Source organism: Mesoplodon mirus (genome assembly GCF_964341445.2).
Source record: "Mesoplodon mirus genome assembly, contig: HAP1_SCAFFOLD_482, whole genome shotgun sequence".
In the NCBI taxonomy this organism is placed as follows: Eukaryota; Metazoa; Chordata; class Mammalia; order Artiodactyla; family Ziphiidae; genus Mesoplodon; species Mesoplodon mirus.
The window spans coordinates 244,054-265,639 of record NW_028295502.1 but is presented as its reverse complement, the minus strand read 5'-3'; the positions used below and the strand labels follow the sequence as shown (position 1 = coordinate 265,639).

The window sequence follows — 21,586 nt, the reverse complement described above, 5'->3', positions numbered from 1 at the left end:
CAGCGAGCACGAACCTTCCACTCCGTCATTGGCTAGAATGGAGGACATTCTCTGTTTTAGAGATTTTTCTACTTGTCATTGTTATTATCTTCCTTATTTTAAAGAGATGTTTATTTTTCCCCAAACTTAATAGCTCATCCAAATGTATTTCAAAGTTCATTAGAGAAGGGAAAAACAACATGGTTCTGAAAAGTGAAGGAAACCGCCTGGTGTTTAGTAAAGAAGTAGTAGGGAGATTGAAATAGCCAAACTTAATAAGCAGATCTCTCCAAGGGTATTTTCAGAGCTTGATACGCTCCCACACCCTGAAAATATTATTACATCAAGAATGTAGAACTGCTAACCAAATGTAAGGCTCCCATATGATTCTATCAAACTGAGGATGCTTCTTTACTAAGCAGTGAGCACACTTGCTGTCCCAGGGACCTTGGCAGTTGCAACGTAGGGCTCTTCCCTTTGGGATGGAAACAGCAAGTTTTCCTGTGGTCTACACGCTGGCCCCAAAAATACTACACTCCCAATACTTGTCAACTTTAAGTATTTTCCTACATATCTCCATTTTTCTGTTACTATTTGGGCTACATCCTAGACTTGACACTACATAAATTGCATTCAAGAAGCTATTTTTAAAAGTTGGTAGGAAACCTTAAATCTATGGCTTGCAGTCCCTGGCTTACTTTCATCCAGGTGCATAAGGGTTTTCAAAAGTAGTCAGGTTAGTTACCCCGTATCACAGCCCCACGCTTGTGTCACAGATATAAAAATGGAACATGATATTTAAGGTTTTAGTTGCCAAATCATCAAGCCTCCCAGACAGAGGCAATAGAGCAAAATGATTACAGAGGCATGGATTTTGATTTGCTCCAGCGTCTTGGGCAAGTCACTTGGCCTCTGTATTTATTTGTACTTATCTGCACTTATCTGTCACTTGGGGGTCATAATTGTACCTGGTCCATGGGTACGCTGTACAAATGATCTGTAAAGTAGTTACAAGAAACCGACACAGAGTAAGCACTCCACAGACATTGGCTATTAGCTATTGGAAATAGTTCTCCGTGAAACAGATGACTTTATCAGTGGATGACTCGGTGGGAGACAGTGAATCACAGAATCACAGCATGTTGAAAGTGACCTAGTTCACACTCTTATGTGAAAAAAAGAAAAGTGTGCATGGGTAGAAAATGTCTGAAACTTTACACAACAAAGAGTTCATCATGTTAACTTGGAGGATTAGAATAAATCAGGAAAGGAGGAAAGAAAAACTTGAGTGTAATTCGATTTCTCTATCATTTGTGTTTCTACACTGAGACTCTGAATACACTGGAAGTGCAATTTTTTTTAATGTGGCGGGATAAAGGTTTTCAAGTTTTCCTGATCCATCCATATTATTATCTCAGAATTGCTGGCAGTTCTTGCCATCTTCGGATCTACACCCATGTGAGTCAGTGGGCCATTCTGGACGGAGGAGATAATAGAGCAGAAGTGAAGTGAGAGGAAAGGAGAGACAAGATTTTCTCTTTTCTCTTCAAAGAGGAAAGGTCTTTGGAATGGGAACAACTCACAACCAAACTTTGGGGAAAGGATGTGATGGAAAATGAGACAAACATCCTACCCCTGTGATGAGAAGGATTCCCTGGGCTGGATGGAGGGAGGTCACAGGTGGCTGGACAAGGAAACCAACTAGGGAGAAACACACACAAGTGCAGGGCAAACACCCTGAGGCCACTCAGCCTGACTCCATGCAAACATGTGTCCAGCAGCCAGCCCTTCACCTCTGGCTCCCCAGCAAGACAGGTACCTCGGGCGTGCCAACTCATTCTGAGTCCATTATGCCTGGCCATTCATAAACCGCTGTCTAACGTGTGAGGAATAAACTCTCAATGTTTATGAGGAAACTGGGGAAGGAGATTGAAAGGTTACTTAAACGGAAAAAAAAGAAGTTCAGCAAGGCAGGATGGTAGAGAGACAAGAAAAAGACCTTAAAAGATAGAAAGGATTTGCCAAAGAAGAGAAAGAAAAAGAAATGATTCCAAATGGGTTAACCTGCAGCGGGGAAGTTAAGGAAGATTATTGATGGGTGAAGACTATGGAATAAAGCGAATAAAATTTATCCGAAATTGCTGAGAATATGGTAAGCAGCATGATTATCAAATTATGAATTGGCTGCAATGGCATTCTAGGGGGACACTAGGAAGGGGAAGCAAATGTTCCTGAGATGACAGTAGCAGGGGGAAAGTTGTTTCAGGGGAAGATCAGTCTTGCAGAGGGTGTATCAGAGGAGGGCAAGCGTGAGCAAGCAAGGAAATACTAAGTGTATACGGTTCCTTCACTGAGTGCACCCGGCCCCGCGGTCAGCCTTGAGAACAAGCAGGACTTCAGGTACTAGAGCTACATTTCAGTCATCAAGACTTGAGAAGACACCCTTAACTCAGGTCTTCTCTTCAAACTCCATCTTTCCTTCTTAACCTTCATTTGGCCTCTTCCCTTACCCTCCAGCTGTGGACTGAGGCCACAGAGCAAGATGGGTCACTAGTGTCCTCCATCCCCTGGCGACTGTGGTTCACATCACTGGAGTACCAAAGGCAATAACCAAGTAACAGACACAAGAGTGTATGAAGAAGAAGAGATTCTGATAAGGCTTTCTGTGACAGTGTGGGCCAAGTCGGCTCTATATGGCCGGTATCACGTGAATTATGAGCAGCCTTAGGGGAGAAGTTCTCAGAAGGCAGAGCCTGGCTCTCTAGAGGCTCTGCGTGCTCACAGCCCACTCCAAGACCTCAGTTACAGCTTCGGCCCCCAATATCCCTCCCTCTGCCTGCTCACAGTTTTTGAAGTCTTCTTTCCTCCACATTTCTCTTGAGAGGTGGAGGAGGAAGATGAGCTTCAGGCCAGCTCAGACTCCCCTGGGATCCCAGCAGGATGCCTATCATTAACCTCCCACCTTCTAGGAAGCTCCTAAGATCTTCACATTTGGGGCAGTTCTCATTTCAGCTGTGCTTCAAATTGCTGGCTGGAGACGGCCTGTTGGAAGGTGGCTAAAAGCAAGTAGCAATCCTTCGGGCAGCCTGGCCCTTCTCGACTGTCAGACACCTTCAGGGATATTCTAGGAAATGTTGTTTGTTCTAGAGAAGGGAGGGAAACAATCCAATTGTCCAATAATGCTTGAATGGAAAATAAATGATGCTATATGCATGTGATGAAATAATATCAAACAGTCAAAAATCAAAGACCTAGATCTATATGGATTCACATGGATAAATCTTGAAAACATAATATTGATTGAAAGAAAATAAGATAAAGAACGTTAGATTGTGATAACAGGTATGTAAGTATTTAAATATTTAAATCAATTCAACATATTGCTTCTATATATATAGATGCAAGAAAATAAACTTTATCCAAAGAACACACTATTTACATTTAATATGCTCATTTATCTAGGAGACCCAAAAGAACCCACAGATAAACTAGCAGGAACTAATAAGACGGTTCAACAAGGCACACACATACAAGATCAATAAATTTTAAAAATCAATCAGGCTCCTCTACACTGGCGATAACAAATTAGAAACTGTAAAAGAAAATAAGAAAAAAAGAAGATCTAAAAATAGTCACAAGAGCCATATAAATTATTTAGAGCTAAGCATACGTAGAAGGCAATATAACTAACAAACTGAGTACGAACAGTTAAACTCCGCCCAACCCAAGGTTAGGAAAAGACTGTTGTTACTTTATGAGAACAGACCCTCTTCTTAAGGAGCAGATCAGTAAGTGAGAGTGAATCAAAGAAACACAGCATTTGAAAAGTCAGCTAGTCCAAGCCTCTTGATCGCACATACAGAAGCTGAAGCCCAGATAGGTTGAGTTACTTGCTAAAGGGCCCAATGTCCTGACTCAAGGACTAGCATTTTTCACTCAGTCGCAAGACACAATCAAATGCAGTACCTTGGAGAGAGATGGGGAAAAAATGAAGAAATCAATTATATAGTTCCTCATCTTTAAGTACAGAAATAGCTGTGACAAAATTACACGTATTGAGGGAAAATTGAAGTGCAGAGTTTAAAATGTCAATAATCCACAGGGAAACTGGAGACCATTTAAAATATTCATATTAAATCTCTCTAGAAAAGACATTAAAAGATGTCCAATCAAAATGTGAATTTTATAATAGACATGGTATGATACAATTTATAATAGATATGGTAGGAACCTTTCCCTTTCACGGGAAAGCATCGGCTGGGAAAAAGGAATTGTTCTTGAAAATGGGGCCTGTGCTATTGCAGACACTGTGCTCAACCTAGGTCCATCGAATGCACTGATGTCAGCACTGAGGTCACAGAATTCCGCTGTGCGCCTGGCAACCCTGCAAACATAACAGCCCTGGTGAGCACTAGGCAGTACTGCTGGTTCACTAAGTGGTACAAGTTTTTCAGCCATTTAGGAGACTTGACTATTTTTGTTTGTATTGAATCATTTCAACGGATTGCCCAAGAGCCAAGAAGGGCCAACCTGTAGGGAAGAGGAGGAGTTGGACATCTCTTGAGGCATCTTCTAAGGGAGACTTCTAGTTGGTACGATGGAACGGCGACAAAAGAGGAAACATCTGGAAAATGAAGAGTCCCAGGAAACTGCCGAGAACGGAGGAGGTATGTGGGGGGCAACTTGTCTGGGGCACATGGGTTTCTGCCAAACTGAAGCTTCTCTAGGAAGCGGGGGACTGAGAACGTGTCACCTGTGAAGCAGGGAGCGAGAGACCTTGTCTCACTGATGCTGCCGTATCTATCTGGAGGGCCCCTGTGGTGTGAGACGGCACAGAACGGCCAGATGCCCCCTGGGAGTTGGGAGGTCAGCTCCGCTGGTCTGAGGACTCTCTCCTGGGGCAGCCGGGCCTGGAGCTTTGTCGGACTCACAGCAGGCTGCATCCTGCTTGCACAGACCTAGAGGTGCAGCTTTTCTCAGTCCCCGATTTCTCTCTTATTCTCTTGGATCTTTCCCTGGGGTCATGAGGTGGGGGATGTGAAGGATGCAAGGATGCTGAGAGAGACCCATGAGTTGCTTGGCCTCTTTTACCAAAGTGGAAAGAGAAGCCCCATGAGTTGAAGGCCCTGTTGAAAAATATCTTGACAAGTGGAATGCACTTTGAAAGAAGATTGTTTGTCTAGGGATGGTGTCATATTGAAAGCAAGGAGGATTTATTCCTTCAACAGGAAGAATTTCCCAAAGGAGATCAAGGGAAGGGAAGGGTTTTCCAGAGACTGAGACCACGTGAGCAGGGGTGAGAAATGGCCTCAGGGTCCTGCGGGGAGCTCTGAGAGCCACGGGCCACGTGGTGCCTGCGTGCATTAAATGTAGGCGAGTAGCTTGCCCTGGGAGAGGGGTGGTCACCCCAGAGCTCCAGCTAGAGGCCTCTGCCCCAGATAAGAGCCCAGTAGCTCCTACCAGGCCCAGGGCTCTGGAGACTGTAGGATGGGCCCTGGGAATGGAGCTCTAGACAGCAGGCAGATTTCCAGGCAGTGGCTGGGACAGGCTGGGGAAGGCAATGACTGCCCCTGACCATTCAGAATATTTTGCTCTATGTTCCTGTGTGTGTGTGTGTGTGTGAGTGTGTGTGTGTGTGTGTGTGTGTGTGTGTGTGTGTGGTAGTGCAGAGAAGAGCGAGATGAATGGGGTTAGAGTGCTTACCAGATATAAAGTCTGCGTGGTAAAGTTCTTGTCACCCTGCCTGGACCTGGCTGACACTCGGTGTACGTAAGAGTGTATACAGAATTCTTGTTAGGGGTGTTTTATGAGACAGTAACTCATACACCCATGTACACTCTGATGCAGCAAAAATATCACACACCCCACATATAACTTCCTTATTAAACCACACACAGCACATGGAGTTATATACACGCATCCCTCCTGTACTACATTCTCATACAACCCACTTGTATCACAATCCTCTCCTCCAACACCAAACGCTGGAGATGAGATATGTATATAGACACTCACACTATATATATAGGACACACAGACACACACACACACTATATATATATATATATATATATATATATATATATATATGTATCTCCACAACTCTCACACAAACACAGCTAACTTCAGCCATCGCTAAATACCTCTGTAAGAACCAGTCACGTGTCATACACACCACACTTGTAACACATTCTTGAGTAATGCCAGACCCGCTTTGTACAAACCACAGTAAACCACAGTCTCAGTAACCCATGTCAGGATTGCCAGAGAAAATATGGGCTATCCAGTTCAATTTGAATTCCAGATAAACAACAAGTAATTTTTCAGTATCCGTATGTCCCAAATATTGTATGGGCCATACTTACACTAAAACTAAGTAAGAACAAATACTGCATGGGAATACTTACACTAAAAAATTATTCTGGGTTTATCTGAAACTGAAATTTAACTGGGTGCCTTGTATTCTTGTTCGCTAAGTCTGGCAACCCTTATATACTTACCACCAGCTGATGTATTATATATTTATTGTAGTTTTGTTTAGTGTGTGTCTTCCCCTACTAGAATGTGCAGCGTTACCAAAGACTACAACAATGGAAGAGTGCCGGATACACAGGAGTAGCTGCTTACTGAATCTTGGTGAATGAATGAATGAACACGCACCATAAATACAAGCCACACCATGTAATGAGGAAACGTTACATGTCCCAGAATTCCTGACTTGTGAACAGAAACCATGCACACAAAGGCCACAGACACAGATAGACACATCTGCACTGTGCTCCCCATGCCAACCCCACACTTACCACAGACTTAACTGATACACATCACTCACTCTTCCCACACACTCACAGTCACCACCGAGGCCTACATTACCAACTAGACAGTGAGAGAATAAGTATTGATTGGAATTAAATCCTGGAGGATCCACTGGGAACCACACTCTCAACTGTGTGTATTCACTGCACCTGACACGTGCCACACACTCAGTAAATATTTGTGGACAGAGGACTGATGAACCCACCCTGAGCCTTTCATTCCTCCCTCAGGAATCTCGAAGTCACAAGAGGATCCCCCTCGGCTTGGATCCACTGTGGTGGCCCAAGGCTGCAGCCCAGGGGCAGTGGAGGTCTCCTCTGCCCCTAAATACTTCTTCTGTACTTCTACTCCGCGCAAGCTCAGCTACGCTGGTAAGGGCGCGGGGCTCCTCAGGTGAGGGGGTGCTTGGCTGTGAGGCAGGAGGCACACAGATCCCAGGGAGGCTGAGAGGAAATCCAGGGTCATCAGAGGTGATGAGGGCTCTGTGGAGGAGCCTGTGCAGGATGGCTGAGCTGTTCCGAGGGCGTGGATGCCAGCTGAGTTTGGGGGGGCGGTGTGAATACTGCTACTACCATGGTGGGGAAGTCAAGGAGCAGGGTCCGGAAATGTCTGGGCTTGAGGTGGAGGGAAGAGGGACCAGATTAAGCATCTTCAGAGGAAAATGTAGGCTTTGTCTTTGCCTTTGCTTCCAGAGAAGGACAGAGTTCTGCATCATACACCTCCAGACTGAGAGCAGGACCATCCAGCTCAGGTCCACACAGCTCACACATACATCTGCCCTCCAGGCACAGCCCTTCTCAGAGCACACATAAACCCCAAGCACCACAGCCCCATTCCACATGTAATGCACCACCGATATTACCAAAATCACACTCCTTGTCATACACGCATCCAGCCGCATCCCTCACATACCACAGCCCTCACCACCATACTCCACACCCCTGTATACAGACACCGCTCCAGTATCCCCCCCACGCACATGAAAAGCCCACAGATGACACCAGATACACCGCTCCATCCTACGGCCAACAGACACCAAGCTCACGACATAGCTACGTCATGCAAATGTCCCTCTCTCGTCTACCACACCTGCTCCCTCAGCTTCCGGCACGGCCCATGCATGTTATTATGGTTTTAATTTCCTTTTTCAGCAATGCGGAGATTTCGAGACACTGCCTGGCCTACAGCACCCCTAGCCCAGGTTCAGGAAGAAGGGGAGACCGCTCCCCCATCACACTGTGTCTCCTCCTCACTCTCTTCACCCTGTAAGGACTATCTGCACCCAGACAAAGAGGAAAGGGGCATGAAAATATACTACATGCAGGTACAAGTGAACAAGGGTGTCGCTGTCTCCTGGAAGACAAAGAAACCCTTGGAGTTGCCTGAAAAGCAGCTGACGATAGAAGAAGTGACCCTTCCTGAGGATGCGTGCACAGTAGGCACTTGCCCCTCTGATGTGTTCACCGAAAGCCTCCTGTCTGACAGTGAGCCCACTGGGGAGGAGAAAGAGTATGAGGAAAGGGCAGAGCCAGGCAGCCCATCAGGGTCACCTGCCGTCGAGGAGAGACCCAGGGCCAAGACACCGGACTGGATGGTGACCATGGAGAACGGCTTCAGGTGCATGGCCTGCTGCCGGGTCTTCCCCACCTTGGAGATCCTCCAGCAGCACGTGAAGGGCGGCGTCCTGCAGGGCTTCAGCTGCCGTGTCTTTCATCTCAACATGGCCCAGTGGATGGGCAATGTGGAATCCGAGAGCACACCTGAGGAGGAGGAGGAGGAGGAGGAAGAGAAGCAAGAAGAAAAGGAGAATGAGGGAGAGCAGCCCACGGGGGAAGGCCCCAGCCCAAAGAGACCCCGCAGGCAGGGTCTTTTCTCTCCTTTGAGTTCCAAACAGCAACTGAGATTCATGGGACAGAAGATCCTGGAGGACGGTGTGGCCGTCCCTTGGAAGAGGTAAGGCTTGAGGCTGGCAGTCTTCTGAGCCTATGTCACGAGGGCCCAGAGGAGTCTAAGGGAAGGGGCCGCACACATGTGCTGGTTTACCTAATGGCTCTGCAGTTGCATCAAATGGGACACACCCAGCACTAACAAAGGCATTGACCTCTGTTGACGTAAACAAGAAGGTGGAGCCTTTTCCTAGGAGTTTTCTCAGGGTCTGCACGATGGACCTCAACTCTTAGAGGACGTACTGCCAGCAGCTCCTTCTCGGCAGAGAGAGCCAGGAGTGGTCTCAAGAGAGGACAGGGGCCCTTGCAGGACCAGAACTTTGAGGTCTGAGAGCCTTGGGCCTGAGCCGAGATCTCACCCTGACCACTGGACCGAGCCTTCTGTGACAAAGGGGAATATGAAAGAGAGTCACGTGGAAATGAGGTCCCCCGAGATATGGAAATGTTCCAGAACCTTCGTTGCGTGGTAGTTGATCTGGAGCCAAGCTCACTGTGGTGTGTGTGGCTCTGAGCATTAAGGCAATGCTGGAGGGTAACCCTGACCAGCAGAGCTTGGAGTGCTTCTTGTCTCTTCCTGTCCTACCTCATTTGTTTTATCCCTTCCAGGGAGAAGAAAGGACCCTCGGGAGAGTAGCGGACAGAATGCCGTGGTCTGAAGGAGGATGAAGGGACCGGCACTCAGTCTAACATCATATGACAATAGAAGCGTCCTATGCAATAAAGGGCATTTTCCAAACCTTTCCTGGAGCTTTTATTTAAGGACATTTTTCTATCTATGCATCTATCTGTCATCTACATCTGTATCTTTCAAGGTTTGTGAACAAGCTTTCACATAAGCACTAGAGACGTCCGCCAGCATTTTCCAGAAGAGGCCTGCAAATTGCTGGGGACTCCTCACAAATAGGGAACGGCCACAACCCCTGCCACACAGACTATGCGCGTGGCCCTCCTGACGTACTCCCACTCTCTCTCTGAATTTCCCAACGTCTGAGATGAGGGTGCTGGCTGGAGGCAATGATCACGTGCAGGCTGAATCTTCTCCAGATTCTGATTCTCTTCCTGGGCATATCGTCCTCAAGCACAGTCTCCATGTCCCTGGCCACACTGATCTCTCTCCTTCAGTCCTTCCCTCCCTCCCTCTCCTGCCTCCCAGTGCAGAGAATACTTTTTTGCATTTGAGACGACATTTATTTTTGGTTCACAGAATTCTCACCTGTTCTACTGTGGCCTCCGTTGTGAACATTCCAAAGCTGAGACTTTTCTGTTTTTCTCCCTCATTTCTGCTGAGTCTTTACCTTCCTAATGCAGTGAACTCACAGTGCCTAGCTGACTGGATGGGGAAAAAGATCCAGGGGGCAAAGAGAAATAATAAAAGAATATATCAGTTAATTTTTCATAGTGTTATCCAACTACATATTTTTAAAATTTTGGAATAATATTAGGAATCTTCTCTTTATAAAAAACTGAATTATCGGGCTTCCCTGGTGGAGCAGTGGTTAAGAATATGCCTGCGAATGCACGGGACATGGGTTCGAGCCCTGGTCTGGGAAGATCCCACGTGCCACGGAGTAACTAAGCCCGCGCGCCACAACTACTGAGCCTGCGCTCTAGAGCCTGTGCCACATCTACCGAGCCCACGTGCCACAACTACGGAAGCCTGCGTGCCTAGAGCCCATGATCCGGAACAAGAGAAGCCACTGCAATGAGAAGCCCGTGCACCACAGCCAAGAGGAGCCCCCGCTCACTGCAACTAGAGAACGCCCGCTAGCAGCAACAAAGACCCAATGCAGCCCCAAATAAATTAATTAATTTTAAAAAATTGAATTAGTTTCAAGGGTACAATGTATAAAAGTACAATAAAAGCCCCCCTTCATAACCCCCCAACCCCACTCTCAAGATGGAATAGATATGCTGTGATACAATTTATAGTCGTAGTACTACTCCTCCTCGCACCACAACCGAAATCCTCTGAGCCAGGTGCAGCAGCTTCCTTTCACAATGCTAGGACCCGCCACAAGACACATGATAATCCCTTTGGACATTTCAAGGAGCGGCACCAAGGGAACAGTACCGGGGAAATGCCACCGACAGCTCAGAATATCCATGGCATTTCTAGAGCCTCGGCACTGCTCTTGCTCTGGGAATGAAGGTCCAAAAAGCACATCGGAGAATGTTCATAGTTGTAAACAAGCTCCACCTTTGAAACACGATCTACATAGAACCACATATACAAGCCTACACGATGGATGAAGCCAAGGTCTCCTCCATGATTTCCCTTCTGACCACCTTATTGTCTCCTCAACCATAAAAGGTGAACTTGAAACTCAGGACCTTGCCTTGTCACCAGAAACATCCAAGCTTGGATCAGTCTTTCTAAGACCAGATACTTGCTCTCTGAACTATTAGAGACTTGTCACATACACACAGGTAGAACAGGATTATTTCTATCTACCTGGGGACATGGAGTCTTTCACATTGCTCCTGATAAAACTCTCACAACAGCAAAACTTTACCTACAAAGGGTTCAAGCTATGACACTCCCAATTTCCACAAACCTCCTCAGCTCTTGTGAGTCACATGCAGCCAATTCCAGGAATTGGAAACATGGTTGTGAGGATGAAACTGACTTTGGGGCTCCCCTTGGATATGGTCTTCCAGACTTACCAAAAGGCCATTAAGAGGAAGGTTTACCCCACCTCAGGGAAACCCGAGGCAGTACTTGCAGTCAAGGGCTGGCCATGGCTTCTGAGCTACATCCAAAAAGAATTTCATACTGTACCTGGATCTGCTGAAGCCATTTCTGACTGTCCGAGAGCCAGCATGTACCGCTCCTCAACTGCCTCCATTGTGGATCATCAGTAGGGCTGTCAGATTTAGTACATAAAAATACAGGATACCCAGTTAACCTTGAACTTCACATGAATAATAAGTCATTATTTTTAGTATAAGTAGATCCTATGAACTATTTGGGGCATACTTATCTTCAAAATGTACTCGTTGTTTTTCAAACATTCATATTTAACTAAACAGCCTATATTTTATCTGTCCACCCTACTCAGCAGAAATGATGGAGGCTCATAGAGATCCAGGAGACGCCTCAGCGCCTCCTCAGCTTTTATTTCTACGTCCTGGACAGCGAGCACGAACCTTCCACTCCGTCATTGGCTAGAATGGAGGACATTCTCTGTTTTAGAGATTTTTCTACTTGTCATTGTTATTATCTTCCTTATTTTAAAGAGATGTTTATTTTTCCCCAAACTTAATAGCTCATCCAAATGTATTTCAAAGTTCATTAGAGAAGGGAAAAACAACATGGTTCTGAAAAGTGAAGGAAACCGCCTGGTGTTTAGTAAAGAAGTAGTAGGGAGATTGAAATAGCCAAACTTAATAAGCAGATCTCTCCAAGGGTATTTTCAGAGCTTGATACGCTCCCACACCCTGAAAATATTATTACATCAAGAATGTAGAACTGCTAACCAAATGTAAGGCTCCCATATGATTCTATCAAACTGAGGATGCTTCTTTACTAAGCAGTGAGCACACTTGCTGCCCCAGGGACCTTGGCAGTTGCAACGTAGGGCTCTTCCCTTTGGGATGGAAACAGCAAGTTTTCCTGTGGTCTACACGCTGGCCCCAAAAATACTACACTCCCAATACTTGTCAACTTTAAGTATTTTCCTACATATCTCCATTTTTCTGTTACTATTTGGGCTACATCCTAGACTTGACACTACATAAATTGCATTCAAGAAGCTATTTTTAAAAGTTGGTAGGAAACCTTAAATCTATGGCTTGCAGTCCCTGGCTTACTTTCATCCAGGTGCATAAGGGTTTTCAAAAGTAGTCAGGTTAGTTACCCCGTATCACAGCCCCACGCTTGTGTCACAGATATAAAAATGGAACATGATATTTAAGGTTTTAGTTGCCAAATCATCAAGCCTCCCAGACAGAGGCAATAGAGCAAAATGATTACAGAGGCATGGATTTTGATTTGCTCCAGCGTCTTGGGCAAGTCACTTGGCCTCTGTATTTATTTGTACTTATCTGCACTTATCTGTCACTTGGGGGTCATAATTGTACCTGGTCCATGGGTACGCTGTACAAATGATCTGTAAAGTAGTTACAAGAAACCGACACAGAGTAAGCACTCCACAGACATTGGCTATTAGCTATTGGAAATAGTTCTCCGTGAAACAGATGACTTTATCAGTGGATGACTCGGTGGGAGACAGTGAATCACAGAATCACAGCATGTTGAAAGTGACCTAGTTCACACTCTTATGTGAAAAAAAGAAAAGTGTGCATGGGTAGAAAATGTCTGAAACTTTACACAACAAAGAGTTCATCATGTTAACTTGGAGGATTAGAATAAATCAGGAAAGGAGGAAAGAAAAACTTGAGTGTAATTCGATTTCTCTATCATTTGTGTTTCTACACTGAGACTCTGAATACACTGGAAGTGCAATTTTTTTTAATGTGGCGGGATAAAAGTTTTCAAGTTTTCCTGATCCATCCATATTATTATCTCAGAATTGCTGGCAGTTCTTGCCATCTTCGGATCTACACCCATGTGAGTCAGTGGGCCATTCTGGACGGAGGAGATAATAGAGCAGAAGTGAAGTGAGAGGAAAGGAGAGACAAGATTTTCTCTTTTCTCTTCAAAGAGGAAAGGTCTTTGGAATGGGAACAACTCACAACCAAACTTTGGGGAAAGGATGTGATGGAAAATGAGACAAACATCCTACCCCTGTGATGAGAAGGATTCCCTGGGCTGGATGGAGGGAGGTCACAGGTGGCTGGACAAGGAAACCAACTAGGGAGAAACACACACAAGTGCAGGGCAAACACCCTGAGGCCACTCAGCCTGACTCCATGCAAACATGTGTCCAGCAGCCAGCCCTTCACCTCTGGCTCCCCAGCAAGACAGGTACCTCGGGCGTGCCAACTCATTCTGAGTCCATTATGCCTGGCCATTCATAAACCGCTGTCTAACGTGTGAGGAATAAACTCTCAATGTTTATGAGGAAACTGGGGAAGGAGATTGAAAGGTTACTTAAACGGAAAAAAAAGAAGTTCAGCAAGGCAGGATGGTAGAGAGACAAGAAAAAGACCTTAAAAGATAGAAAGGATTTGCCAAAGAAGAGAAAGAAAAAGAAATGATTCCAAATGGGTTAACCTGCAGCGGGGAAGTTAAGGAAGATTATTGATGGGTGAAGACTATGGAATAAAGCGAATAAAATTTATCCGAAATTGCTGAGAATATGGTAAGCAGCATGATTATCAAATTATGAATTGGCTGCAATGGCATTCTAGGGGGACACTAGGAAGGGGAAGCAAATGTTCCTGAGATGACAGTAGCAGGGGGAAAGTTGTTTCAGGGGAAGATCAGTCTTGCAGAGGGTGTATCAGAGGAGGGCAAGCGTGAGCAAGCAAGGAAATACTAAGTGTATACGGTTCCTTCACTGAGTGCACCCGGCCCCGCGGTCAGCCTTGAGAACAAGCAGGACTTCAGGTACTAGAGCTACATTTCAGTCATCAAGACTTGAGAAGACACCCTTAACTCAGGTCTTCTCTTCAAACTCCATCTTTCCTTCTTAACCTTCATTTGGCCTCTTCCCTTACCCTCCAGCTGTGGACTGAGGCCACAGAGCAAGATGGGTCACTAGTGTCCTCCATCCCCTGGCGACTGTGGTTCACATCAGTGGAGTACCAAAGGCAATAACCAAGTAACAGACACAAGAGTGTATGAAGAAGAAGAGATTCTGATAAGGCTTTCTGTGACAGTGTGGGCCAAGTCGGCTCTATATGGCCGGTATCACGTGAATTATGAGCAGCCTTAGGGGAGAAGTTCTCAGAAGGCAGAGCCTGGCTCTCGAGAGGCTCTGCGTGCTCACAGCCCACTCCAAGACCTCAGTTACAGCTTCGGCCCCCAATATCCCTCCCTCTGCCTGCTCACAGTTTTTGAAGTCTTCTTTCCTCCACATTTCTCTTGAGAGGTGGAGGAGGAAGATGAGCTTCAGGCCAGCTCAGACTCCCCTGGGATCCCAGCAGGATGCCTATCATTAACCTCCCACCTTCTAGGAAGCTCCTAAGATCTTCACATTTGGGGCAGTTCTCATTTCAGCTGTGCTTCAAATTGCTGGCTGGAGACGGCCTGTTGGAAGGTGGCTAAAAGCAAGTAGCAATCCTTCGGGCAGCCTGGCCCTTCTCGACTGTCAGACACCTTCAGGGATATTCTAGGAAATGTTGTTTGTTCTAGAGAAGGGAGGGAAACAATCCAATTGTCCAATAATGCTTGAATGGAAAATAAATGATGCTATATGCATGTGATGAAATAATATCAAACAGTCAAAAATCAAAGACCTAGATCTATATGGATTCACATGGATAAATCTTGAAAACATAATATTGATTGAAAGAAAATAAGATAAAGAACGTTAGATTGTGATAACAGATATGTAAGTATTTAAATATTTAAATCAATTCAACATATTGCTTCTATATATATAGATGCAAGAAAATAAACTTTATCCAAAGAACACACTATTTACATTTAATATGCTCATTTATCTAGGAGACCCAAAAGAACCCACAGATAAACTAGCAGGAACTAATAAGACGGTTCAACAAGGCACACACATACAAGATCAATAAATTTTAAAAATCAATCAGGCTCCTCTACACTGGCGATAACAAATTAGAAACTGTAAAAGAAAATAAGAAAAAAAGAAGATCTAAAAATAGTCACAAGAGCCATATAAATTATTTAGAGCTAAGCATACGTAGAAGGCAATATAACTAACAAACTGAGTACGAACAGTTAAACTCCGCCCAACCCAAGGTTAGGAAAAGACTGTTGTTACTTTATGAGAACAGACCCTCTTCTTAAGGAGCAGATCAGTAAGTGAGAGTGAATCAAAGAAACACAGCATTTGAAAAGTCAGCTAGTCCAAGCCTCTTGATCGCACATACAGAAGCTGAAGCCCAGATAGGTTGAGTTACTTGCTAAAGGGCCCAATGTCCTGACTCAAGGACTAGCATTTTTCACTCAGTCGCAAGACACAATCAAATGCAGTACCTTGGAGAGAGATGGGGAAAAAATGAAGAAATCAATTATATAGTTCCTCATCTTTAAGTACAGAAATAGCTGTGACAAAATTACACGTATTGAGGGAAAATTGAAGTGCAGAGTTTAAAATGTCAATAATCCACAGGGAAACTGGAGACCATTTAAAATATTCATATTAAATCTCTCTAGAAAAGACATTAAAAGATGTCCAATCAAAATGTGAATTTTATAATAGACATGGTATGATACAATTTATAATAGATATGGTAGGAACCTTTCCCTTTCACGGGAAAGCATCGGCTGGGAAAAAGGAATTGTTCTTGAAAATGGGGCCTGTGCTACTGCAGACACTGTGCTCAACCTAGGTCCATCGAATGCACTGATGTCAGCACTGAGGTCACAGAATTCCGCTGTGCGCCTGGCAACCCTGCAAACATAACAGCCCTGGTGAGCACTAGGCAGTACTGCTGGTTCACTAAGTGGTACAAGTTTTTCAGCCATTTAGGAGACTTGACTATTTTTGTTTGTATTGAATCATTTCAACGGATTGCCCAAGAGCCAAGAAGGGCCAACCTGTAGGGAAGAGGAGGAGTTGGACATCTCTTGAGGCATCTTCTAAGGGAGACTTCTAGTTGGTACGATGGAACGGCGACAAAAGAGGAAACATCTGGAAAATGAAGAGTCCCAGGAAACTGCCGAGAACGGAGGAGGTATGTGGGGGGCAACTTGTCTGGGGCACATGGGTTTCTGCCAAACTGAAGCTTCTCTAGGAAGCGGGGGACTGAGAACGTGTCACCTGTGAAGCAGGGAGCGAGAGACCTTGTCTCACTGATGCTGCCGTATCTATCTGGAGGGCCCCTGTGGTGTGAGACGGCACAGAACGGCCAGATGCCCCCTGGGAGTTGGGAGGTCAGCTCCGCTGGTCTGAGGACTCTCTCCTGGGGCAGCCGGGCCTGGAGCTTTGTCGGACTCACAGCAGGCTGCATCCTGCTTGCACAGACCTAGAGGTGCAGCTTTTCTCAGTCCCCGATTTCTCTCTTATTCTCTTGGATCTTTCCCTGGGGTCATGAGGTGGGGGATGTGAAGGATGCAAGGATGCTGAGAGAGACCCATGAGTTGCTTGGCCTCTTTTACCAAAGTGGAAAGAGAAGCCCCATGAGTTGAAGGCCCTGTTGAAAAATATCTTGACAAGTGGAATGCACTTTGAAAGAAGATTGTTTGTCTAGGGATGGTGTCATATTGAAAGCAAGGAGGATTTATTCCTTCAACAGGAAGAATTTCCCAAAGGAGATCAAGGGAAGGGAAGGGTTTTCCAGAGACTGAGACCACGTGAGCAGGGGTGAGAAATGGCCTCAGGGTCCTGCGGGGAGCTCTGAGAGCCACGGGCCACGTGGTGCCTGCGTGCATTAAATGTAGGCGAGTAGCTTGCCCTGGGAGAGGGGTGGTCACCCCAGAGCTCCAGCTAGAGGCCTCTGCCCCAGATAAGAGCCCAGTAGCTCCTACCAGGCCCAGGGCTCTGGAGACTGTAGGATGGGCCCTGGGAATGGAGCTCTAGACAGCAGGCAGATTTCCAGGCAGTGGCTGGGACAGGCTGGGGAAGGCAATGACTGCCCCTGACCATTCAGAATATTTTGCTCTATGTTCCTGTGTGTGTGTGTGTGTGTGAGTGTGTGTGTGTGTGTGTGTGTGTGTGTGTGTGTGTGTGGTAGTGCAGAGAAGAGCGAGATGAATGGGGTTAGAGTGCTTACCAGATATAAAGTCTGCGTGGTAAAGTTCTTGTCACCCTGCCTGGACCTGGCTGACACTCGGTGTACGTAAGAGTGTATACAGAATTCTTGTTAGGGGTGTTTTATGAGACAGTAACTCATACACCCATGTACACTCTGATGCAGCAAAAATATCACACACCCCACATATAACTTCCTTATTAAACCACACACAGCACATGGAGTTATATACACGCATCCCTCCTGTACTACATTCTCATACAACCCACTTGTATCACAATCCTCTCCTCCAACACCAAACGCTGGAGATGAGATATGTATATAGACACTCACACTATATATATAGGACACACAGACACACACACACACTATATATATATATATATATATATATATATATATATATATGTATCTCCACAACTCTCACACAAACACAGCTAACTTCAGCCATCGCTAAATACCTCTGTAAGAACCAGTCACGTGTCATACACACCACACTTGTAACACATTCTTGAGTAATGCCAGACCCGCTTTGTACAAACCACAGTAAACCACAGTCTCAGTAACCCATGTCAGGATTGCCAGAGAAAATATGGGCTATCCAGTTCAATTTGAATTCCAGATAAACAACAAGTAATTTTTCAGTATCCGTATGTCCCAAATATTGTATGGGCCATACTTACACTAAAACTAAGTAAGAACAAATACTGCATGGGAATACTTACACTAAAAAATTATTCTGGGTTTATCTGAAACTGAAATTTAACTGGGTGCCTTGTATTCTTGTTCGCTAAGTCTGGCAACCCTTATATACTTACCACCAGCTGATGTATTATATATTTATTGTAGTTTTGTTTAGTGTGTGTCTTCCCCTACTAGAATGTGCAGCGTTACCAAAGACTACAACAATGGAAGAGTGCCGGATACACAGGAGTAGCTGCTTACTGAATCTTGGTGAATGAATGAATGAACACGCACCATAAATACAAGCCACACCATGTAATGAGGAAACGTTACATGTCCCAGAATTCCTGACTTGTGAACAGAAACCATGCACACAAAGGCCACAGACACAGATAGACACATCTGCACTGTGCTCCCCATGCCAACCCCACACTTACCACAGACTTAACTGATACACATCACTCACTCTTCCCACACACTCACAGTCACCACCGAGGCCTACATTACCAACTAGACAGTGAGAGAATAAGTATTGATTGGAATTAAATCCTGGAGGATCCACTGGGAACCACACTCTCAACTGTGTGTATTCACTGCACCTGACACGTGCCACACACTCAGTAAATATTTGTGGACAGAGGACTGATGAACCCACCCTGAGCCTTTCATTCCTCCCTCAGGAATCTCGAAGTCACAAGAGGATCCCCCTCGGCTTGGATCCACTGTGGTGGCCCAAGGCTGCAGCCCAGGGGCAGTGGAGGTCTCCTCTGCCCCTAAATACTTCTTCTGTACTTCTACTCCGCGCAAGCTCAGCTACGCTGGTAAGGGCGCGGGGCTCCTCAGGTGAGGGGGTGCTTGGCTGTGAGGCAGGAGGCACACAGATCCCAGGGAGGCTGAGAGGAAATCCAGGGTCATCAGAGGTGATGAGGGCTCTGTGGAGGAGCCTGTGCAGGATGGCTGAGCTGTTCCGAGGGCGTGGATGCCAGCTGAGTTTGGGGGGGCGGTGTGAATACTGCTACTACCATGGTGGGGAAGTCAAGGAGCAGGGTCCGGAAATGTCTGGGCTTGAGGTGGAGGGAAGAGGGACCAGATTAAGCATCTTCAGAGGAAAATGTAGGCTTTGTCTTTGCCTTTGCTTCCAGAGAAGGACAGAGTTCTGCATCATACACCTCCAGACTGAGAGCAGGACCATCCAGCTCAGGTCCACACAGCTCACACATACATCTGCCCTCCAGGCACAGCCCTTCTCAGAGCACACATAAACCCCAAGCACCACAGCCCCATTCCACATGTAATGCACCACCGATATTACCAAAATCACACTCCTTGTCATACACGCATCCAGCCGCATCCCTCACATACCACAGCCCTCACCACCATACTCCACACCCCTGTATACAGACACCGCTCCAGTATCCCCCCCACGCACATGAAAAGCCCACAGATGACACCAGATACACCGCTCCATCCTACGGCCAACAGACACCAAGCTCACGACATAGCTACGTCATGCAAATGTCCCTCTCTCGTCTACCACACCTGCTCCCTCAGCTTCCGGCACGGCCCATGCATGTTATTATGGTTTTAATTTCCTTTTTCAGCAATGCGGAGATTTCGAGACACTGCCTGGCCTACAGCACCCCTAGCCCAGGTTCAGGAAGAAGGGGAGACCGCTCCCCCATCACACTGTGTCTCCTCCTCACTCTCTTCACCCTGTAAGGACTATCTGCACCCAGACAAAGAGGAAAGGGGCATGAAAATATACTACATGCAGGTACAAGTGAACAAGGGTGTCGCTGTCTCCTGGAAGACAAAGAAACCCTTGGAGTTGCCTGAAAAGCAGCTGACGATAGAAGAAGTGACCCTTCCTGAGGATGCGTGCACAGTAGGCACTTGCCCCTCTGATGTGTTCACCGAAAGCCTCCTGTCTGACAGTGAGCCCACTGGGGAGGAGAAAGAGTATGAGGAAAGGGCAGAGCCAGGCAGCCCATCAGGGTCACCTGCCGTCGAGGAGAGACCCAGGGCCAAGACACCGGACTGGATGGTGACCATGGAGAACAGCTTCAGGTGCATGGCCTGCTGCCGGGTCTTCCCCACCTTGGAGATCCTCCAGCAGCACGTGAAGGGCGGCGTCCTGCAGGGCTTCAGCTGCCGTGTCTTTCATCTCAACATGGCCCAGTGGATGGGCAATGTGGAATCCGAGAGCACACCTGAGGAGGAGGAGGAGGAGGAGGAAGAGAAGCAAGAAGAAAAGGAGAATGAGGGAGAGCAGCCCACGGGGGAAGGCCCCAGCCCAAAGAGACCCCGCAGGCAGGGTCTTTTCTCTCCTTTGAGTTCCAAACAGCAACTGAGATTCATGGGACAGAAGATCCTGGAGGACGGTGTGGCCGTCCCTTGGAAGAGGTAAGGCTTGAGGCTGGCAGTCTTCTGAGCCTATGTCACGAGGGCCCAGAGGAGTCTAAGGGAAGGGGCCGCACACATGTGCTGGTTTACCTAATGGCTCTGCAGTTGCATCAAATGGGACACACCCAGCACTAACAAAGGCATTGACCTCTGTTGACGTAAACAAGAAGGTGGAGCCTTTTCCTAGGAGTTTTCTCAGGGTCTGCACGATGGACCTCAACTCTTAGAGGACGTACTGCCAGCAGCTCCTTCTCGGCAGAGAGAGCCAGGAGTGGTCTCAAGAGAGGACAGGGGCCCTTGCAGGACCAGAACTTTGAGGTCTGAGAGCCTTGGGCCTGAGCCGAGATCTCACCCTGACCACTGGACCGAGCCTTCTGTGACAAAGGGGAATATGAAAGAGAGTCACGTGGAAATGAGGTCCCCCGAGATATGGAAATGTTCCAGAACCTTCGTTGCGTGGTAGTTGATCTGGAGCCAAGCTCACTGTGGTGTGTGTGGCTCTGAGCATTAAGGCAATGCTGGAGGGTAACCCTGACCAGCAGAGCTTGGAGTGCTTCTTGTCTCTTCCTGTCCTACCTCATTTGTTTTATCCCTTCCAGGGAGAAGAAAGGACCCTCGGGAGAGTAGCGGACAGAATGCCGTGGTCTGAAGGAGGATGAAGGGACCGGCACTCAGTCTAACATCATATGACAATAGAAGCGTCCTATGCAATAAAGGGCATTTTCCAAACCTTTCCTGGAGCTTTTATTTAAGGACATTTTTCTATCTATGCATCTATCTGTCATCTACATCTGTATCTTTCAAGGTTTGTGAACAAGCTTTCACATAAGCACTAGAGACGTCCGCCAGCATTTTCCAGAAGAGGCCTGCAAATTGCTGGGGACTCCTCACAAATAGGGAACGGCCACAACCCCTGCCACACAGACTATGCGCGTGGCCCTCCTGACGTACTCCCACTCTCT

The 21,586-nt window shown here is 46.5% G+C and overlaps 1 protein-coding gene across 1 annotated transcript; it reads left to right on the top strand.

The window, feature by feature from the left end:
- Positions 1 to 4,576: 4,576 nt before the first annotated feature.
- Positions 4,577 to 8,696, top strand: LOC309797400 (protein FAM170A-like; the record flags this gene model as incomplete). The annotated part of the gene is made up of 4 exons (XM_088845584.1): positions 4,577 to 4,646; positions 7,026 to 7,166; positions 7,947 to 8,630; positions 8,680 to 8,696. The coding sequence occupies 4 exons, from the start codon at positions 4,577 to 4,579 to the stop codon at positions 8,694 to 8,696; spliced, it is 912 nt and encodes a 303-aa protein (XP_088701710.1).
- Positions 8,697 to 21,586: the final 12,890 nt, after the last annotated feature.